Source organism: Polypterus senegalus, chromosome 2 (genome assembly GCF_016835505.1).
Source record: "Polypterus senegalus isolate Bchr_013 chromosome 2, ASM1683550v1, whole genome shotgun sequence".
Taxonomy (NCBI): domain Eukaryota; kingdom Metazoa; phylum Chordata; class Cladistia; order Polypteriformes; family Polypteridae; genus Polypterus; species Polypterus senegalus.
Window position 1 is genome coordinate 61894696 of NC_053155.1, and position 16853 is coordinate 61911548.

At 40.2% G+C, this 16853-nt stretch overlaps 1 protein-coding gene and 1 long non-coding RNA gene across 2 annotated transcripts in view; one reads left to right on the top strand and one right to left on the bottom strand.

Moving 5' to 3' along the window:
- mrps6 (mitochondrial ribosomal protein S6) overlaps nucleotides 1-2855 on the bottom strand; it is a 135213-nt gene extending 132358 nt beyond the window's left edge. The window contains exon 1 of the mRNA XM_039743828.1: nucleotides 2673-2855. Coding sequence (XP_039599762.1) covers nucleotides 2673-2717 — 45 coding nt within the window. The 5' untranslated portion in view covers nucleotides 2718-2855. The remainder of the gene's footprint in view (nucleotides 1-2672) is intronic.
- A 145-nt stretch (nucleotides 2856-3000) lies between these two features.
- LOC120524217 lies at nucleotides 3001-16548 on the top strand. Its single transcript, XR_005632773.1, has 3 exons — nucleotides 3001-3474; nucleotides 12746-13203; nucleotides 16158-16548. It is a non-coding gene; the product is annotated as an uncharacterized LOC120524217 (long non-coding RNA).
- Nucleotides 16549-16853: the final 305 nt, after the last annotated feature.

A 16853-nucleotide genomic window follows, 5' to 3' on the forward strand; every position in this document is an offset into this window, starting at 1 on the left:
CACAATAACTATACAGATGAAAAACCTACATCATTCTGCCAGTTTTACATGCCTGTCATTTGAACTGAATGATGTGAAATTTGTGTGTCTGCATGTTGTGCTGCGGCTTTGCTGTGGGGTAAACGGTCCTAATTCTAATCCCAATCATGCATACACAGCTTTTTATATTTGCACTTGAATAGGAAAAGAAAAAGCAGGGCAGGGTTTTTGACAGCTTTATTTTGACATAAAAGCACAACTTTAATAGCAAGCTACACATACAATGCACATCAGTTATGCTTTTAATAGGATCTCAAAACTTCAAGACACTATCCATGCAAACATTGCAGCTTCTTTATCAGGTAAATCGTGAAAGACTTGCAGTCGAATATTAACAGAGTCGTAAGCAGTATTTCTGTGGAGAGGAGACATCAAGCCAATGTGAAAAAACAATGCTCACGGATTACATGATATCCCTATTTTGATTTAAGACTGAAAAGATTGCACCCCTTCCCCCACCCAAAACGTTTTCAAAACAATTGCATTTACAAGATTAAAAAAATTATATATAAAAAATTCAATTTTAAAAGACTGAACTTTGACATTTAAAATTTTATAAAAATGTTTGGACCTATTGCACAACTATGTAAATCAACACCTCCTCCGTAACAGGTCAGTGTAGCTTATCCAACTCAAAGTGCACAGGTTTACCTTTTTCATAATCAAGTAGGACCACAGTCAATTAACTGGGGGGAAAGCAGTAGTTTGATGCACATTTTTTACTTACATTACAAAGTTAGCAATACACCAACACAAGTGTGGTTAAAAACCTGAACTGCATTTCTCTGCAGACTGCGTTTGCTAAATCTCCTCCACAATGCATTGAAACAGAAAGGGACATACTCAGAACTGAAATTAAATGTAAACATTTTAACTAAATGTTTTAGTTTCAGGCACGGGATAAAATGTCAAAACAAAGCCCAAACTTTGTAAGATTGTTTCTCTATATTTTGAGGAATGCATCAGATGACGAGAAACGTCATATTATTGCTCATCATTTAGTATGCCTGCATCACATTTCACGGCTCACGACATCAATGAGTGGAGGGAACAAATATATATTAAAAAAAACCCAACACACACACACACACCCCAACACCACAGCCGCAAAGCTTAAGATACATCAGCAGCAATAGGAGGACCCCAGAGGCAGGTACGCAAGTCGCTTTGAAAGTCTCACTTTTGGACTTCCTTGACGGATCGTTTAGGTCACCCTTGGGAGGTTCTCAAGCCACGTTAACGGACTGTTACAAAAGTCGGACATCGTGGAGACTTTAAAAAAGGAGGACAGGATGCCAAAAAGAACATTTTTCCCACCAATGTTTGGTAACCCTAGCAAATTGAGCTTAAGGAAGGAAACTACTGTACAGGATCAAACCGAGCATGCGATGGCGCGTGCCCTACGACGTTAGCTCAGGAGCATGCGTTAAAATCAAAAGACGGAACGGCGCGTAAAGGGGCAAGTGCATAAGACCAAATTATGCTTAAGCACACTGGGGGCAGAGGGGGAGAAAAAAAAACCACACAACCACACACACAACTATATTTTACCTGCGAAAAATGGTTTAATATTTAACCTGACAACGTCGGTAGGCACTAGGTTCGACGTACATTTAAGCTGTTCCAGGACAATGCGAATTAATTTTATGAAATCCAGCCGGATATTTTCATACATTTTAGGCAAGATCGACCAAGTCCCTCCCCACCATTAATTAATAAGGCTAAAGCACGGGTGTTAAACCGATACTCGGAAACAATCGTGATTAAGCACTACTGTAGTGCTCAGAGTGCACCTATAGAAAAGTACTAAAAAACGGGAATCATTCTTCACTAGGCAACAAAATCTAAAAATAAAGAAACTGGGGGAAAAAAAGAAAGAAAGAAACCAAGTGTAACGAAAAGAGGGATACGACGCATCGAAGCCGATTCTAGTCCTGTCAGCTGGTATGAACTGCAGGTGACGCATAACCTACTGCTTTTGTCCATAAACATGTTGCACGCCTTAAAGAACGCACATGTTCAGTGTGTGCTTGTGTACTGTTAATGTCTAAAGGGACGGCATTAATGATGTGCGCACGCAACACACTTCAAGAAAATCGAACGGAGTTTTATTTCTAACCAACAAAAAAACACTCCAGATACGAGCTAAACGCCGGATAATGACCCGATTATCTTAACTGATCTCCTTCACACCTCGCTCCTTCAGAAGAAGAGCCTCTTTTTTCAGGGTTTATACGACGGTCGTCAGCCCAACTTAAATTGAGCATCACCGCCACCTACTGAGCTGGAGTATTAAGCAGAGCCTACTATCCTCACACTGCCGCCGTACCCAGACTTCGCTCGCCCATCTCGCCGTTCTCAATTTTCTCCCGCCTCAGCAGCCAACCGGCCACTACAGTATTTATCACATTCTCGCATCAGAGAGATTAAATATGCCCGTTTTTGCATCCATGCTTGACCTGATCATTTCGCTATTAAAACGTCCGCATCTTGATCTATGTAGCATTCACTGCCGCTAGTACAAGCATTCTTTTTCCTGTACATGACCCGGAATTTATAAAAACGGGAACACATGGAAAGTCGCGTTGACATTCGCAGCATACAGTACAGCCCTCCCGCCCCTTTCAACTTACCCTCTGCATTGCCTTAAGTATAAGTGCTAGTTCGTATCTTGGCATCTTGGCCCCTGTCACTGGTAACGGTAGACAAGTCTCAATGAATTATATATATCTTTGTCGCTCTCACGGAACTGCCACGGTTGGCGTCTTCCGGACTAGCCTCACATGTAATGGCAGTGAAGAACAAATCGCCTGTTCTTCGCATAACGTGCTGTGTCTTTATAGGGCGAATTCTCGTTTTCCCCGCCTCCCGCCCCCAACCCTCGCCACACCCCTCCCCGCCCTTTACAAACCCATAGGAACACAAATGTTAACAGTTATGACGACTACCCGCGTGCTTTGCTTGAAACCTGCTCTTTTTGCGTTTCCAGCAACTTTAACACGTTCACAACTGTACACTCTTTTAGGCAGTCTGCGTGGATTTAACTCGAGTCAGGCAAGGTAGGAAACTACAGCGTCAAATTTGGACACGTTGGTAATGAATGGGCACGTTAATACTTTGTTGCTGCTGCGTTGTTTTTTATTTCAGAAAAAGAAAAAGATGCACCAATAAATAAATAAAAGTCAATGAAACATCTAATCATCCTGATAAATATGCAGTTACATCGTTTCAATACGGGCTGGGCATAAACCTGGTTTGTTTTTAACGTGCCTAAAGTCGATCTCCATACTATACATGGTTTATTGTCAGTGCAAACGTTGTGCCAAAGGCGCTGAACTGTAAACCACAAGGTTGTTAGTTTAATTCACAACACTGAAGAACATTATGACCTTGAGTTCCTTCACCTGCCAGTGCTCCAGTTCAGTTACAGTAAAAGTAAGTTTCCTCGATCTCTGAGAAATTGCGTTAAGGTTTATATACTGTCAGTGTATAAATATGGACAGCACTGATGAATGGTCACATTCACAGAGGTGGATGGCTTGATCATTTCTGCTTGCAGACATGAATCCTTTTTCAAAGATCTGGCTTGAGACTCTATTATGCTGAATGTAACTGTGTGTCTTTACTTCCACAGAGGTGGATGGCTTGATCATATCTGCTTGGTGACATGAATCTTTTTTTAAAGATGTGACTTGAAACTGCTACGCTGACTTTAACTGCGTATTTGGGATGTGTAAGTTGCTTTGAATAAAGGGATGCATTGATTGTCCTGGGTGCAGGCCCTGGGACCCTTGTCACCAAGGGGTTTTTGTTTCAGTGTACTCTCTGGTTTTTCCAAGCAACAGTGTTTACTGGTACCTTACTGTGTCCCACTCATGAAATGTACAATTGACCACTTGCATGAAATGAATGACTACGTTTCCATTCAACACTTAGAATAATTTAAGATTGACTACAAGATAATCAAGATTGACAGCAAGATCAAATCTCCAACAGGGACCTTTGAATGGGTATGATAAGTGTATACTTTAGTTCCACAGACCTATTGATACCACTGTTATTGATGGCATCTGTAAGTCCGAACATTTAAAGTAAAAGAAGTAAAATGGTCTGAAGAGCTACAACATCAGTTTTAGTCAAGACTAAATATAACACCATGTATTTCAGTAATTTGGCTTTATTATAGAAGTGGTCATTACTGCTAACATCTGGAGACACAAGAAGGGCAGTGGTAGTGTGGTGTTTATCACTGTAACTCTTACTAGCATCAGTTCTTATTACTTCATGACAGGCAGTATAGCAACAATGGTTAATTCTTTAGACTTCAAACCTGAGGTTGTGGATTCAAATCTCATTACTAACACTGCATGACCATGAACAAGGAGGGCACTTCACCTGTCTGTGCTGCAATTGAGGCCAAAAAAATAAAATTTTATCAATTTTATTTTTCAAATGTTGCAAGTTGCCTTGGATAAAGGCATCAGCCAAAATAATCTACTATATAATAAAACACTACTGTCTCTATGTTTGTGTACGTGTGTGTGTGTGTGCATCTGGTCGATCCTAGCAATCTGATTGGTCAATTGGTTAGTCTGATTGGTTAGTTTCGCTTTGGTGGTTCAGTGGTGGGGATGGTGACATGATACATTAAGGATGCAAATTTCAATTACCGATTGTTACATTTTTTATTTGGTGTTGGTGGCTCAGTGGGAGGGGTGGTGACATGATATGTTAAGGGTCCAAAGTTCAATTCCTGATTGTGACATTTTTTATTTTGTTTTCATTTTTTTATTTTATTGATTTTATTTGAAGAAAACAACATTCTAAACAATCATGTCAAATTTAACAATAAAGAAATAAATATTATTTTTTAAAAGGAGTTTAAATGGAGCATTTCAATGACAGCAAAGTTAATAACATACCAGCTGACACCGAGTCACTAAATCCTAACAAGATGCAACCCGAGTACCATCAAAAATGGTAAATATTTACAAGAAAATGAAAGGTAGGTGGGTGGCTGGCCCATCTACTATTGGTGTTAGTCAAAAAGCAAACAAAGCCCCTCAAAATGACACAAGCCTGAGAAGCAGGCTTAACGAGAATGCAACCAAGAGAGGAAGTGTGGATTCAAAGGAAAGGCAAAGTAGGAGGGTACACATAAGGCAAGAGATATCTAATATTTTAAAATTTATTCTATTATTTGCCTTCAACAGTTAACATAGCTTAGTAAGTAATATGACACTAAGTAAAGTTATAAGTTCAGCAAAAAAGGACAAAATAAAAAAAAAATAGTAAAAAAGGCAGAGATTTTCCTTTTTGGCTTCAGTGCTCTCCTCAGCACCTTCTCACCCTAATAGCAAACATTTTCAGGGATAAGGATTGTACCAAGGTTATGTAAACTGCTGGAACTCCAATTTAGAAATATGTGTATGTATTTGCAATTTTTTAGATTACTTTTAATAAAAGTCTGTTCTTTCACTCTTTATGTAGGTCCATTCAACTGGGTGGCAGAACGCCAGTCAGTGCCTATGTCATCACTATCAGGCACAATTCATCATAATGCACACTCACATGCAGTCCACACTCACTCACATTGTGCCACCATTTAAGTCTTCACTTAAGAAACCTTTAAATGCTCAAGGTTCACACTTCTGCACTGATTGTAAAAATATATATCTTAGTCTAGCCCTGCAAGCAGGACCTCCAACTTGCAGGGAAAATGTGGAGGTAGGTGGTAGTATTGCCACTCCTGCCACCATAAAAAACCTCACACTGTTCCAGTGTGGTGCTGAGATGTCACCTGCTGCAATCAGGTCCCAATTCAGGTGATTTTTCGTGTGATGGGTGAGGCATTGTGCTATCAGTAAGGTTTTCTGGGTCATTTGTCACCCATTCATTTTATTAGTACCTTTATTCATCCAGTACAGGGACTTAGAGAGCTACAGCCTATTAGAGCAGCATTGAGTAGAAGGGAATAGCGAAAACACTAAATGGAAGTCACAAATTTATACACCCATTAACACTGATTAATAAGTCAATCTAATGAAGCAAGCTTCATTGTAATGGCAAGTTTACACCAGTGCTGCCAAGAAATGTACAGATACAGTACATCCATACAATATATACATATACTGTATACTGGGGCCCCCACCTCTGATATCTATGCTCAACAAATGCAATGCTTACTCAAATGAGGCACTCCACTGGCTCTACTGCATGTTGCACAGGCACTGTCTGTGTGTAGACTGCACATTCTGCATGTGTCTACATGACATTCCCTTCTTCTACTAGTTGTGCTACACGATGTTCTCGCTTTTTAAATTCTTCTATTATATCCGATTTTAAAACCATATTCTCTAGTCTTGATGTACATCAAGACTATTCAATATGATGGTATCGATGATTCCGTTTTATAATTTAATCCTTCTTGTAAAACTATTTTAGACTCAATTGCTCCGCTCAGGATATGCTGTAATAAGGGAAGACCTGCTCCCTGGCTAAATAAAACTATGCGACCGTTACGCCATGCCTGTCTGTCGAACTACGGAATGGTGTTGGAAAAAAGATGGACTGATTGTTTCTAAACAAATTTTTAGGACTTCTCTATTCAACTTCCAGGTTGCAGTTAAGAAGGCTAAAGCAGTGATTTCTTCACTGATTTAGTATCCCGTCATTCTAAGAATCCTAGGGTCTTATTTAATTCAATTAATGCAGCCATTCACCCTCATTTTGTGACGGGATTAAATAGTACTGTTCTTTTCATGTGAGCAGTTTCTTTCATTCTTTGTCAGTAAAACTGATACAATCCACTGTGGTATTGTTCCAACTGGCTATGAACTTCCTACTGTTAATCATGGCATTGTCTTGGAATCTTTTGATCTTGTCTCACTTTCACAGTTAAAAAGTACTGTTGACACCCTTAAACCAGCTCTCAGTCCTCTTGATATTGTACCACCACACCTCTTATGGCGCTTTTCCACTGCATAGTACGGCACAGCACGGTTCAGTACAGCTCACCTTGGTTCGGCTCAGTTCAGCTCGGTTTGCGTTTCGACTGCAGTTTAGTACCGCTTTAGAGTGGGCGGGATTATTCACGTGTCGTTATAGTTGCGCCGACCTCCTGAAAAACTTTTTCATTCCGCGTCGCCCCATCCAGCTCTCGCTGGATCCGCTCCTCGGCTACCAACGAAGGAACGTCTGTACTTCCTCAATAGACCACCAAGCAGCCATTTTTGGTTAAAACAAAATGGTGCGTCCGAACCTTCGCTGGCTGTGCTAAAAATCTAGCGGGTCTGTTGTGTCTCGTGTCGCAAGTTCAGTGAAGCAGTAATGACGATTTTCTCCGGCCAATCAGTGACCAGCAGAGTTTACACGTCACGTTTTGGTAACGGTTCGGCGCTTGGAACCTCGGCTGAGGAGGTACTAAAAAAAGGACCAGGTACCAGGTACTGTTCCCAGTGGAAAACCCCCCAAAAGTGAGCTGAACTGAACCGTGTCGTGCTGTACTATGCAGTGGAAAAGCGCCATTAGTGGAAGCCTTTGATGTTTTGGGTCCCTCTTTACTAGCCATTATCAATGGTTCTATTAGTGAGAGGTTTGTGCCCTCATTTTTTAAACATGCTGCAGTGCACCCCTGTCTAAAAAAGGCAGAGTTAGATCCTGGAGTTTTAGCCAATTTTCACCCGATTTCCCAATTGCCATTTCTCGCTAAAATATATGAAAAAAATATTTATAATCAATTGGCTGATCAACTTAACCCCAATAATTTATTTGAGATCTACAAATCTGGCTTTAGGTGTTATCATGGTGTTGAGATGGCCCACCTGAAAGTATTCAATGATATCTCTATTATTACTGACTCAGATGATGTGGCAGTCCTTGTCCTCCTTGACCTGTCCGCTGCCTTTGACACTATTGACCATGAGCTATTGCTGATGCGGCTTGAACATCTTGTTGGGCTTAAAGGGGCTGCTCTTAACTGGTTCAGGTCATATCTAATTGGTAGACACTTTTCAGTGACTTTAAATTCCTCTTTTTCGTCAACTGCTCCTCTTAAATGTGGTGTTCCTCAGGGATTCATTTTGGGTCCTATTTTATTCTCTATATACCTTCACCCTATTGGAGCTATTTTTAGGAAATGTAACATTTCTTTTCACTGCTATGCTGATGATACACAAGTTTATATTCCCGTCTGGAACTCTGCAATAAATGAACTCCACAACTGTCTTTCTGAACTAAGATCCTGAATGGCTAATAATTTTCTTGATCTGAATCAAAATAAAACGGAGGTGCTTATAGTGGGTCCATCAGCTAAAGCCCAAATTGGTCTTGGACTTCTCGGCTGTTTCTCTGTCTTTTGCTAACCTCAAGTCCGTAATCTTGGTGTTATTTTTGACAGTAACCTCTCTTTTGAGAAACAGATTAATTCTGTAGTCAAGAGTTGTTTTTTCCAGTTTCATCTTTTAGGTAATGTGGAATATGGCCGGCAGCTTCTCCCGGCCAATACCCCCAAGCCGCCAGATGGAGCCCCCCCTGCAACATGAAGGTGCCCCAAATTCCAGCAGGGAATTATGGACAATGGAGTCTTTCTTCACAGCCCTGCTGGATAACGTGGGGACCGCCAGGGGACGCTGCAGGGAGGCCCAGGGACTTCTATTTGCCTTAAAGCCTGGAAGTACTTCCCAGTTGAGGGGATAGAGGAAACGACGTACTTCCGGGCTGAAGAAAAGGAGTTTTACCTGAACCGGAAGTGCTAAAATAGTCACATGGGTCAAGAAGCATAAAAGGACTGTGGGAGATCCCAGCAGTGGGCCGAGTAGGGAGGAAGGGTGACTGAGCTGCTGGGAGGTGTGGAGGATTTATTATTGAGAATTGTGATTATTGTTATTGTGTATTGTTTATTTAAGAATAGCGGAGGTGGAGGTGCTTTGTGCACTTATTTATAATAATAAAGTCAACATTTGGACTTTTATCTGGTGTCTGGCATCTGGTCTGAGGGCTCAAGGCGACGACAGCACCCCCTATCTGTCACAGTAAGATCAAGCCTTTTTTATCTTCTAGGGATCTTGAGAAAGCTACTCATGCTTTTATTTTTTCTCGCCACGATTACTGCAACTCGCTGTATTCTGGGATTAACAAATCCCTGATACGCAGGTCACACTTGCTTTCTGGTTGGGGCAAGAAAGTATGACTCTGTTTTTCCAATATTAGCTTCTTTACACTGGCTGCCTGTCAGTTTTTGAATTGATTTTAAAATCTTGTTGATAGTTTTTAAATCTTTACGTGGGCTAGCTCCTACATATTTATCCAGATTGTGTGCTTTACACCAGCCATCCAGAGTGCTTAGATCTTCTGGTCAGTTGTCTCTTGTTATCCCTCGTACCAACTGTAAAACTAAGGGGGACAGGGCCTTTACAGCTGCTGCTCCTCGCCTGTGGAACCCTTTAACTCATCACATAAAGGAGTCGTCTACAATTGAACTGTTCAAAACAAGATGAAAGACTCATTTCTATTCACTTGCTTTCTGTGTCCTTTAGTAATACTGATGATTTCCTCATTGTGATTATGTAATCTTACTTCTATTTATTATTTACAGTATTTTATTTATGTTCTTTTATTTTTATTTATGTTATTTATGTTAATTGTATGTTTTTCTTCTTTTATTGTAAAGCACTTTAGCCACAGCATTCCTATGTTGTTTTAAATGTGATATATAAATAAACTGATTGACATTCTACTGCCCAGATATATTCATATATTTGGTGGCTCTAATTTGGTTCTCTTTGAGTGGGATTGGCTGTATATATAGTGTTTCCTGTAGTGGAATGACACTCCATTTATAGTTTATTTTTGCTCTTTTGTCGGTGTTGCTGGGACAGCCAATTTTCTTGACAACCCTGACCTGAATAAGTGTATTAGAAAATGAAAGGATAAATGGTTAAAATCAGACAGTGTAACAAGGTGCTATGTAGGCGCCTGACCTGACACAGTCTCACACCGGAAGCACATATACTGTAAAAACAAAGACACTTTTATTTTTCTTCACCTGTGGGGCACGTCTTCCCCGTGTCCCACAGCCACAACACAGTCACAAAACAGACCAAAACACAAACACACACAGTCCTATTTTGCACCACCAATCTTCCTCCAAGCTTCATCCTTCTCCTCCCAGCTCTAGCCATTGAGTAGTGGTTGCTGGCCCCTTTTATAGTCAACCCGGAAGTGCTCCAGGTGGTTGACTGCCGAGTTCTGGCTGCACTTCTGGGTGTGGTGAATACACTGCCCCTAAGGGCTCAGGAGTCCCAGCTGCAGCACCCCCTGGCGGCGCCTGCAGGACTCAATAGAGCTGCACCCAACTCCAGTTCCCATGGAGCCCTGCGGGAAACCGAGGCACCGCTCCAACCCAGGGGAGATGCCATCTAGTGTCCGGGGTAAGGTATTGCACAGTCCATGGTTGCTCCCCTGAACACATAGTGAAGGGGTATCCTGGCTGGGCATGGACCCCGGCCGTCCTCCAAAACAGTTAAGAAAAGAAAGTCTTCTTCATAAAAAATGGCATTAAATATACTGTACATGTATGTATTATCAACACACACATACAAAAACATAATTTACAAAATACACCAAAGTGTTATTACATTCAACCAATTGCATTTTTTTCTATCACTTTAGGTTGGGTAGGTGAGGTGTTTTTATAAATAGTTACTACAAATGTGGACAGTCTGCTAGAGGTAAATTGGATGTGACATAACCTCCAAATAAATCAAAATGATGCCATTAAGTAAAATGCCTTTAGGAGAAGGTGAAAAGATGGAGCAAGGGCAGGGTCCAAAACATGCCATAAGAAACTTCATTTTGAGCTTCATCTTTTAGATACCCCATTGTGTGCACCCCCAGGTGTTGCAGATGCACATCCCATTTTATCTGAGTTGATATCATTTTGTCTGTGTGCTCCTTCATGCTTTTAACAGTGCAAGCATTATACAATATTTCGAATTTTAGGGCTTAAGCCCTAGCTAAGTTTAGTAGATAGACATTGTTTATAATAAATCAACTACCCTTATACGGTTCTTACATCTATACCATATACAATATATTAAGCAAAATCTGCACTCAGAATGAACAGTTGTCACAAACAGCACATCCTTGGAGGACAAAGGAGAAATAGCACAGAAATGCTGGTATTCTGCCCCTGCTATGTCTAGCTTGCTAAGCTTGACAGACAGCTAAACAGGATGAATGAAGTGTCAAGCACTGAAGTAAAACAATCACTTCACTTGAACGTCTTGGTCTGCACCGAATCAGAAACATTCTGAAACTGACAAAATTATGCCTAAAAATAAAAGTCTTTGCTCTCCCGTCTGTGGTTACTTTCAATTCAAGTTTCCTGACATTTTTGTCAGTGCCAGGTAATGTCTTTGTACAAAAAAAGGAATACAGCCTATAGCCCAAACCAGCAACCTCCAGGTAGAACGCCATGCAAGCCAATGAGATTCCAGATTCGTTCATATTTACAGATGCCTCTGACTCTAAATCAGACTCAACAAGATCATACATGTTTTCCAGCAGGTGAGGTTTTTCCTTTAACTTCCGTAAGAAAAGCTGGTCCCTTTAGCCACATAGGGTCATTCAGCTGAGTTTCAGGTATACTGAATGAGATCCATGATCAGCTGGCTTTTGACTTTATGGGATGTCATGCTACTGTTCTGGGTATGAAAACATGAATATGTTTCACCCTGTTGCTGACATACGCATAAAACCTTAGGGTCTGATTGGAGATAAAAACCCTCGACAAGTTTACTGTTTGTGTAAAAACAGTAAAGCACCTGGGATGATTTCTGACTCATCTGTGATCAGTACTGCAATTTATTACAGTAAAAACTGCACTTCTCAGTACCAGGCAAGGCACTGTGCTGCACAGGGTGGCAGGGTTTACTTTGCCAAGAATGAATCCAACAAGACATGCTCCTTCTTTATCAGCCACATTCATCTATTTAGACTGCAGTAACTTTTACTGAAATTTCTGTAAAAATGTGCATTTCTATCTTTTCAGCAAAAGAAAGATTAGTAGTTATACAAGTTCTCTGTACTTTGGTCAGCTTGATTTACTTAATTGCCCAGAGGGGACTGGGCAGTCTAATGGTCTGGAATCCCTAGAGATTTTATTTTTTTCTCCAGCCTTCTGCAGTTTTTTTTTTTTGTTTTTTCTGTCCACCCTGGCCATTGGACCTTACTCTTATTCTATGTTAATTAATGTTGACTTATTTTATTTTCTTATTGTGTCTTTTATTTTTCTATTCTTCATTATGTAAAGCACTTTGAGCTACTTTTTGTATGAAAATGTGCTATATAAATAAATGTTGTTGTTGTAAACATTTTCCATTTGGCTTCTGTTTCCTCTGAAAGAGGAGAACCCCAGTCAGTAGACTTACTTGTGATATTTTAGTAGGAATTTTCCTTGAATTTTAATAGGAGCAACACATTCTAGGGGATCAAAAAGACTGTTGACTGTTGCAAGCCCACCGTATGTGTAAAAGTTTAGTCAATTGCTGAATATGCTGTAGTTACTAGTTCCACCCAACATTCAAATCTAAATCTTTTAGCATAGACTTCTGCAGGAAATGCTGCCAAGAATTTCTAATTATTTGAAGTAACTGCATGAAGTCTTGTATTATAAGAAGTCAACATCTCTTGTATTTTTTTGCAGGTGAATTGCTTTCTGCACAGATGCTACTGATTTAAGCTCATCATTCACATAAAAGCCTCATTCTACAAAGTATTTGCCATCTGTACCATACTCATCTGTGCCTTATAATGCTACACATCGTGGACCATAGATTGCAACATCTGGCAAAGGGCTGTTTCCAAACCTTCACCCAGTACTCTACAATGTCTTTACTGGGGTAACTGTGCTTATATCTCAGAGATCAAAGGAAATCTGTGTTATCTTCTCTAACAAGAAAACTTCAAAACATTTGGTCTATATCAGTGGTGAATGCAGTTTGTTCTCTTCTAAACTACAGCAGCAGTCCGAATAGACTGTTATTGAAATTTGATCCAACAAGACGGTCATTATTTAGAGAAACTCTCTGATACTCAGCACTAGAATCAAACACCGCTCAAATCTGTTCCTGATTTTCTGAGGCTGATACACCCCAAAGAAGGGTAAGTACCAGTGCTGGGCTCCTTGTTGAAGGGGATGAACGAGATAAGCACAGTTATGACCAAACGTTGTTAGCATGAATGTCACAAGGTTTTCCATCATCTCAGGTTTCTTGTTTATACTATGAAGGGAATTTATTTGCTTAAGACCTTGTTCTCTGTTGTTTGGTAGGCATTGACAAGGTGTCTTAAATGGGAGAGATGTCACCCAGCTGTTTGAGTCACCTAAAAACATCTGTTGGCCCATAAGTTGTAGAAGCAATTGAGTTTCAGCAGAACATTCTGCCTTTTCATCATCCTTCGACCTATTAAAAATATTCTTCTTAATGAGCAGTCACCCAAGATGAGTGACTCAGATGAAGGGCATATTAGTGAAGATAAGATGTGATGTGACATTGCATTGAATATCTCCTTGACATGGATGTGATGATATCATGGACTAAAGAAAGAAGGATGTACATCTCTCTGTTATAAAAAAAAATCTTGGAAGGCTTGGAAGAAGACAATACGTGATCTTCTCGGAAGACATTTTGACGTCCCACGAGACAAGGCAGTGAGATAAAAGGACAGCTGCTGTACAGGCTTTTAAATGATCGACACACAGTGCGACAAGCAGAACACGCAGCTCGGTAGTGGCAGCAGCAGAAAGACAGCAGCATGTTTTTAGACCCCAGACAATGTGAGCGGCAGAGACGCGAAGTGGCCAACCCTCCTAGTTATTTGATAAAAATTCACAAGCACTGACTGTACATTTCCTAAACACTTATCTCCAACAATGACCCATCCTAAATCCATCCTCTACACCAAGAGTTCCCAAAGTGATCGATATGGACCCCCTGGGGTCGATTTGAACTTTCTAGGGGTCAATAGTTTAAATAAAAAAATTTGGGGGTCGACAACAGCAAAAATAGACCCCCTTACTGCTGCTGTTTGTTTGTTACTTCAAACTATCTATTATTCCAATAGGTACCTAATTAAGAAGTAAAATAATTAAAAAAAAACACTTTTTTGATAGAAACACATTACATACCAAACTTGCGAACGGAAAGGTAAAATGTGTCATTAACACGTAATAATGCATGAAAATACATGGAGCACAAACATGCCTGTGCATTGTCGTATCGAAAGTATCAAAGCAAGTGCGGACATGAACAACCGATACATGCGACTAGGGGGTCGACGGTTTTAAAAGTTTTTGGTAAAGGGGTCTGTGGCTGAAAAAAGTTTGGGAACTCTTGCTCTACACGAAGAGGAGCGTTGTGTGGACCAGTTTGCTATTATCACATTATGAACTTGTCGTTATGCCTCACCAAATAGGAGAAGTATTTGAGCTTCTGGACCCAGTGGAGGTAGACTAGGTGCTATACTTTTCAGATATACTTGTTGTTGTGCTGCTGCGGGATATGACATTTCCGATCTGCTCTCTGCCATCTCCTTGCATTCAATAAGTGTTGATAGCGTTATTTTTATTTTTACTTCCACAAACTCCTTATTAAATCACTAAGCTCTTCTTCCTCACGTCACCTTCACACCTGAGTATATACAAAGTGTATAAAGTGAATATGAGCCTTCAATATGAAACTTATCACAGTAGATCAAGCTGATGACCCATTGCTTTGCTCATCTAGAAAGAAACTCATGCTGCTTTTTCAAGACAATCCTTTGGATACACTTAAGACAGATTATTGAACAATTTCTGGAGTGCTAAGCAACTCCACAAATATCAGTGTATTTAGAAGTAATTACAAGTGGAGATGTTTTTACTTCTTCCTTCTCGCCATGCTCAGGAGCTGGTCCCAGGTGAAGTGCTGCCTCATGTCCATGACCTTCAAACTCATTAAAGCCGATAGCCACTGTACTGTCCTTTACAACATGATCTTTGGAAGAACAACACCTAAACAGATACCATTCATTTTTAGATACATTTTGCATTCTTTCAGCATCTTGCTCCTAAAGCCTCTGCATTTCTTTAGATGATGGGGTTTTTATGAATACAACACTGCCTGTCAACCTTTAGCTCGCTGCTGAGCGTGTCTGACATACTAGATGGAGATGATGAGACTTCTGTCCTGTGTGCAGAGATGTAACTGCGCAAATGGATCTGCTTCTTATTTTGCATCTTATTTTTTGACAAACATGCAGAGCACAGTTAAAAGCTGGGGTCATTCCTTTTTTGGGCTTTTTTGCAAACAAAGCTAGTAAAAAACAAAAATGGAGGAAAGGAACATTTAAATTGCTTCTTGCTGCGTTAATGTGTTGAAGGGGGGGAGAGAAGCATGAGGAGCACTACAATGTTGTGGGGTTAAGGTGGGTACTTTGTGTCTTTGGTTTAATCTTTAAAATCCATAGCATTGGGAGTGGCTGTCAACTTCTCCTTTTCCTTAAGAAAAGATGAGGGATTCCATTAACCATCAGTCTGATTGTTTCATGTGAAGAGTGCCTTATTCACATGTGACTTTCTGGATGCTTTGGTAGAATCAGAGGCATGTGGCATGATTTTATAATTTTGTGAGTTTAAGATTTCTTTTGCTCTCTCTTTGCTATTTTACGTGTGCCTTCCATATTTCACCTAACTGTCCATGTCATCAGTTTGACAATGAAAGGAGCTTTGAAATAATTCTTTGGTTATAAGAAAGTTTTAGACTTTCTTTCCACAAAGCTGCTTTGTTGGACCTGCCATGATGCTGCATTTTCACTTATCTGCCCCTGCTATGTGTAGCATGCAAAGCTCAACAGATAAGCTAAACAGGTGACAAATGAAGAGCCAAGCACTGAAGTAAAATTAACAAACTTGAATGTCTTGTTATGTAGTGAATCACCAACATCGTGAAAGTGAAAAAAAAATAGGTAAAAGTATGTGTGCGTGGGAGGCAGCTAAAGGGTCTAAATGAGAATAATTCCACTCTAGAAAAAGGGGGTGGCAGACTACACTGACCTTTTTTCTTGCTTTCCTGCAGACCGTACGCATAAAATTCCGCCTGGCCCTGATGACTTTACTTCCGGTTCCGGCCCTTCTGATGACGCCACTTCTGATCCCGAACCCATGGACGAGGACAGTTCCAGTTCTAGCCCTTCTTACGATGTCACTTCCATGTCCAAGCCTATGGAGGAAGATCCTTCTGGATCCAGCCCCTGTTGACATCATATCCTGGTTTGGTCTATAAAGCCAACTTCTTACAAACAGTAGTTCAGTTCTGTTTTGGACTCCGAATTGTGCACATCAGTGCTATCAATTTATCCTTTTTGCAGCCAGGGAACAATAAATGGGTGGCTGCCCTAAACCTTTTATGACTTTTATGTCTCTGATTGGTGTGACAATATACTGTAGATGCTTGAATATACTGTAATAATCACTGTGGGGGAATTGTCTTTTTGCATGACCAAAAAGCTAATATTTAAACATTAACAAGGATACTGTCAAAATGTTAAATAAAGCATATAAACAATACATAAACTGAGAATTCCTTTTTGAGTTCAATGTAGGTGGATGGAATGAGTCTTTATCACATTGTAAAAAGGCAATGTCTTTTAATGCTCAGTGTAGGAGGATGGTGTGAGATTGCATTGTTAAGGACGGAATGAGTTTTCATTGTCACATGTGACTTAATACTTACTCAAAATGTCTGCTACAAACTCTGACCAATCGGATACAA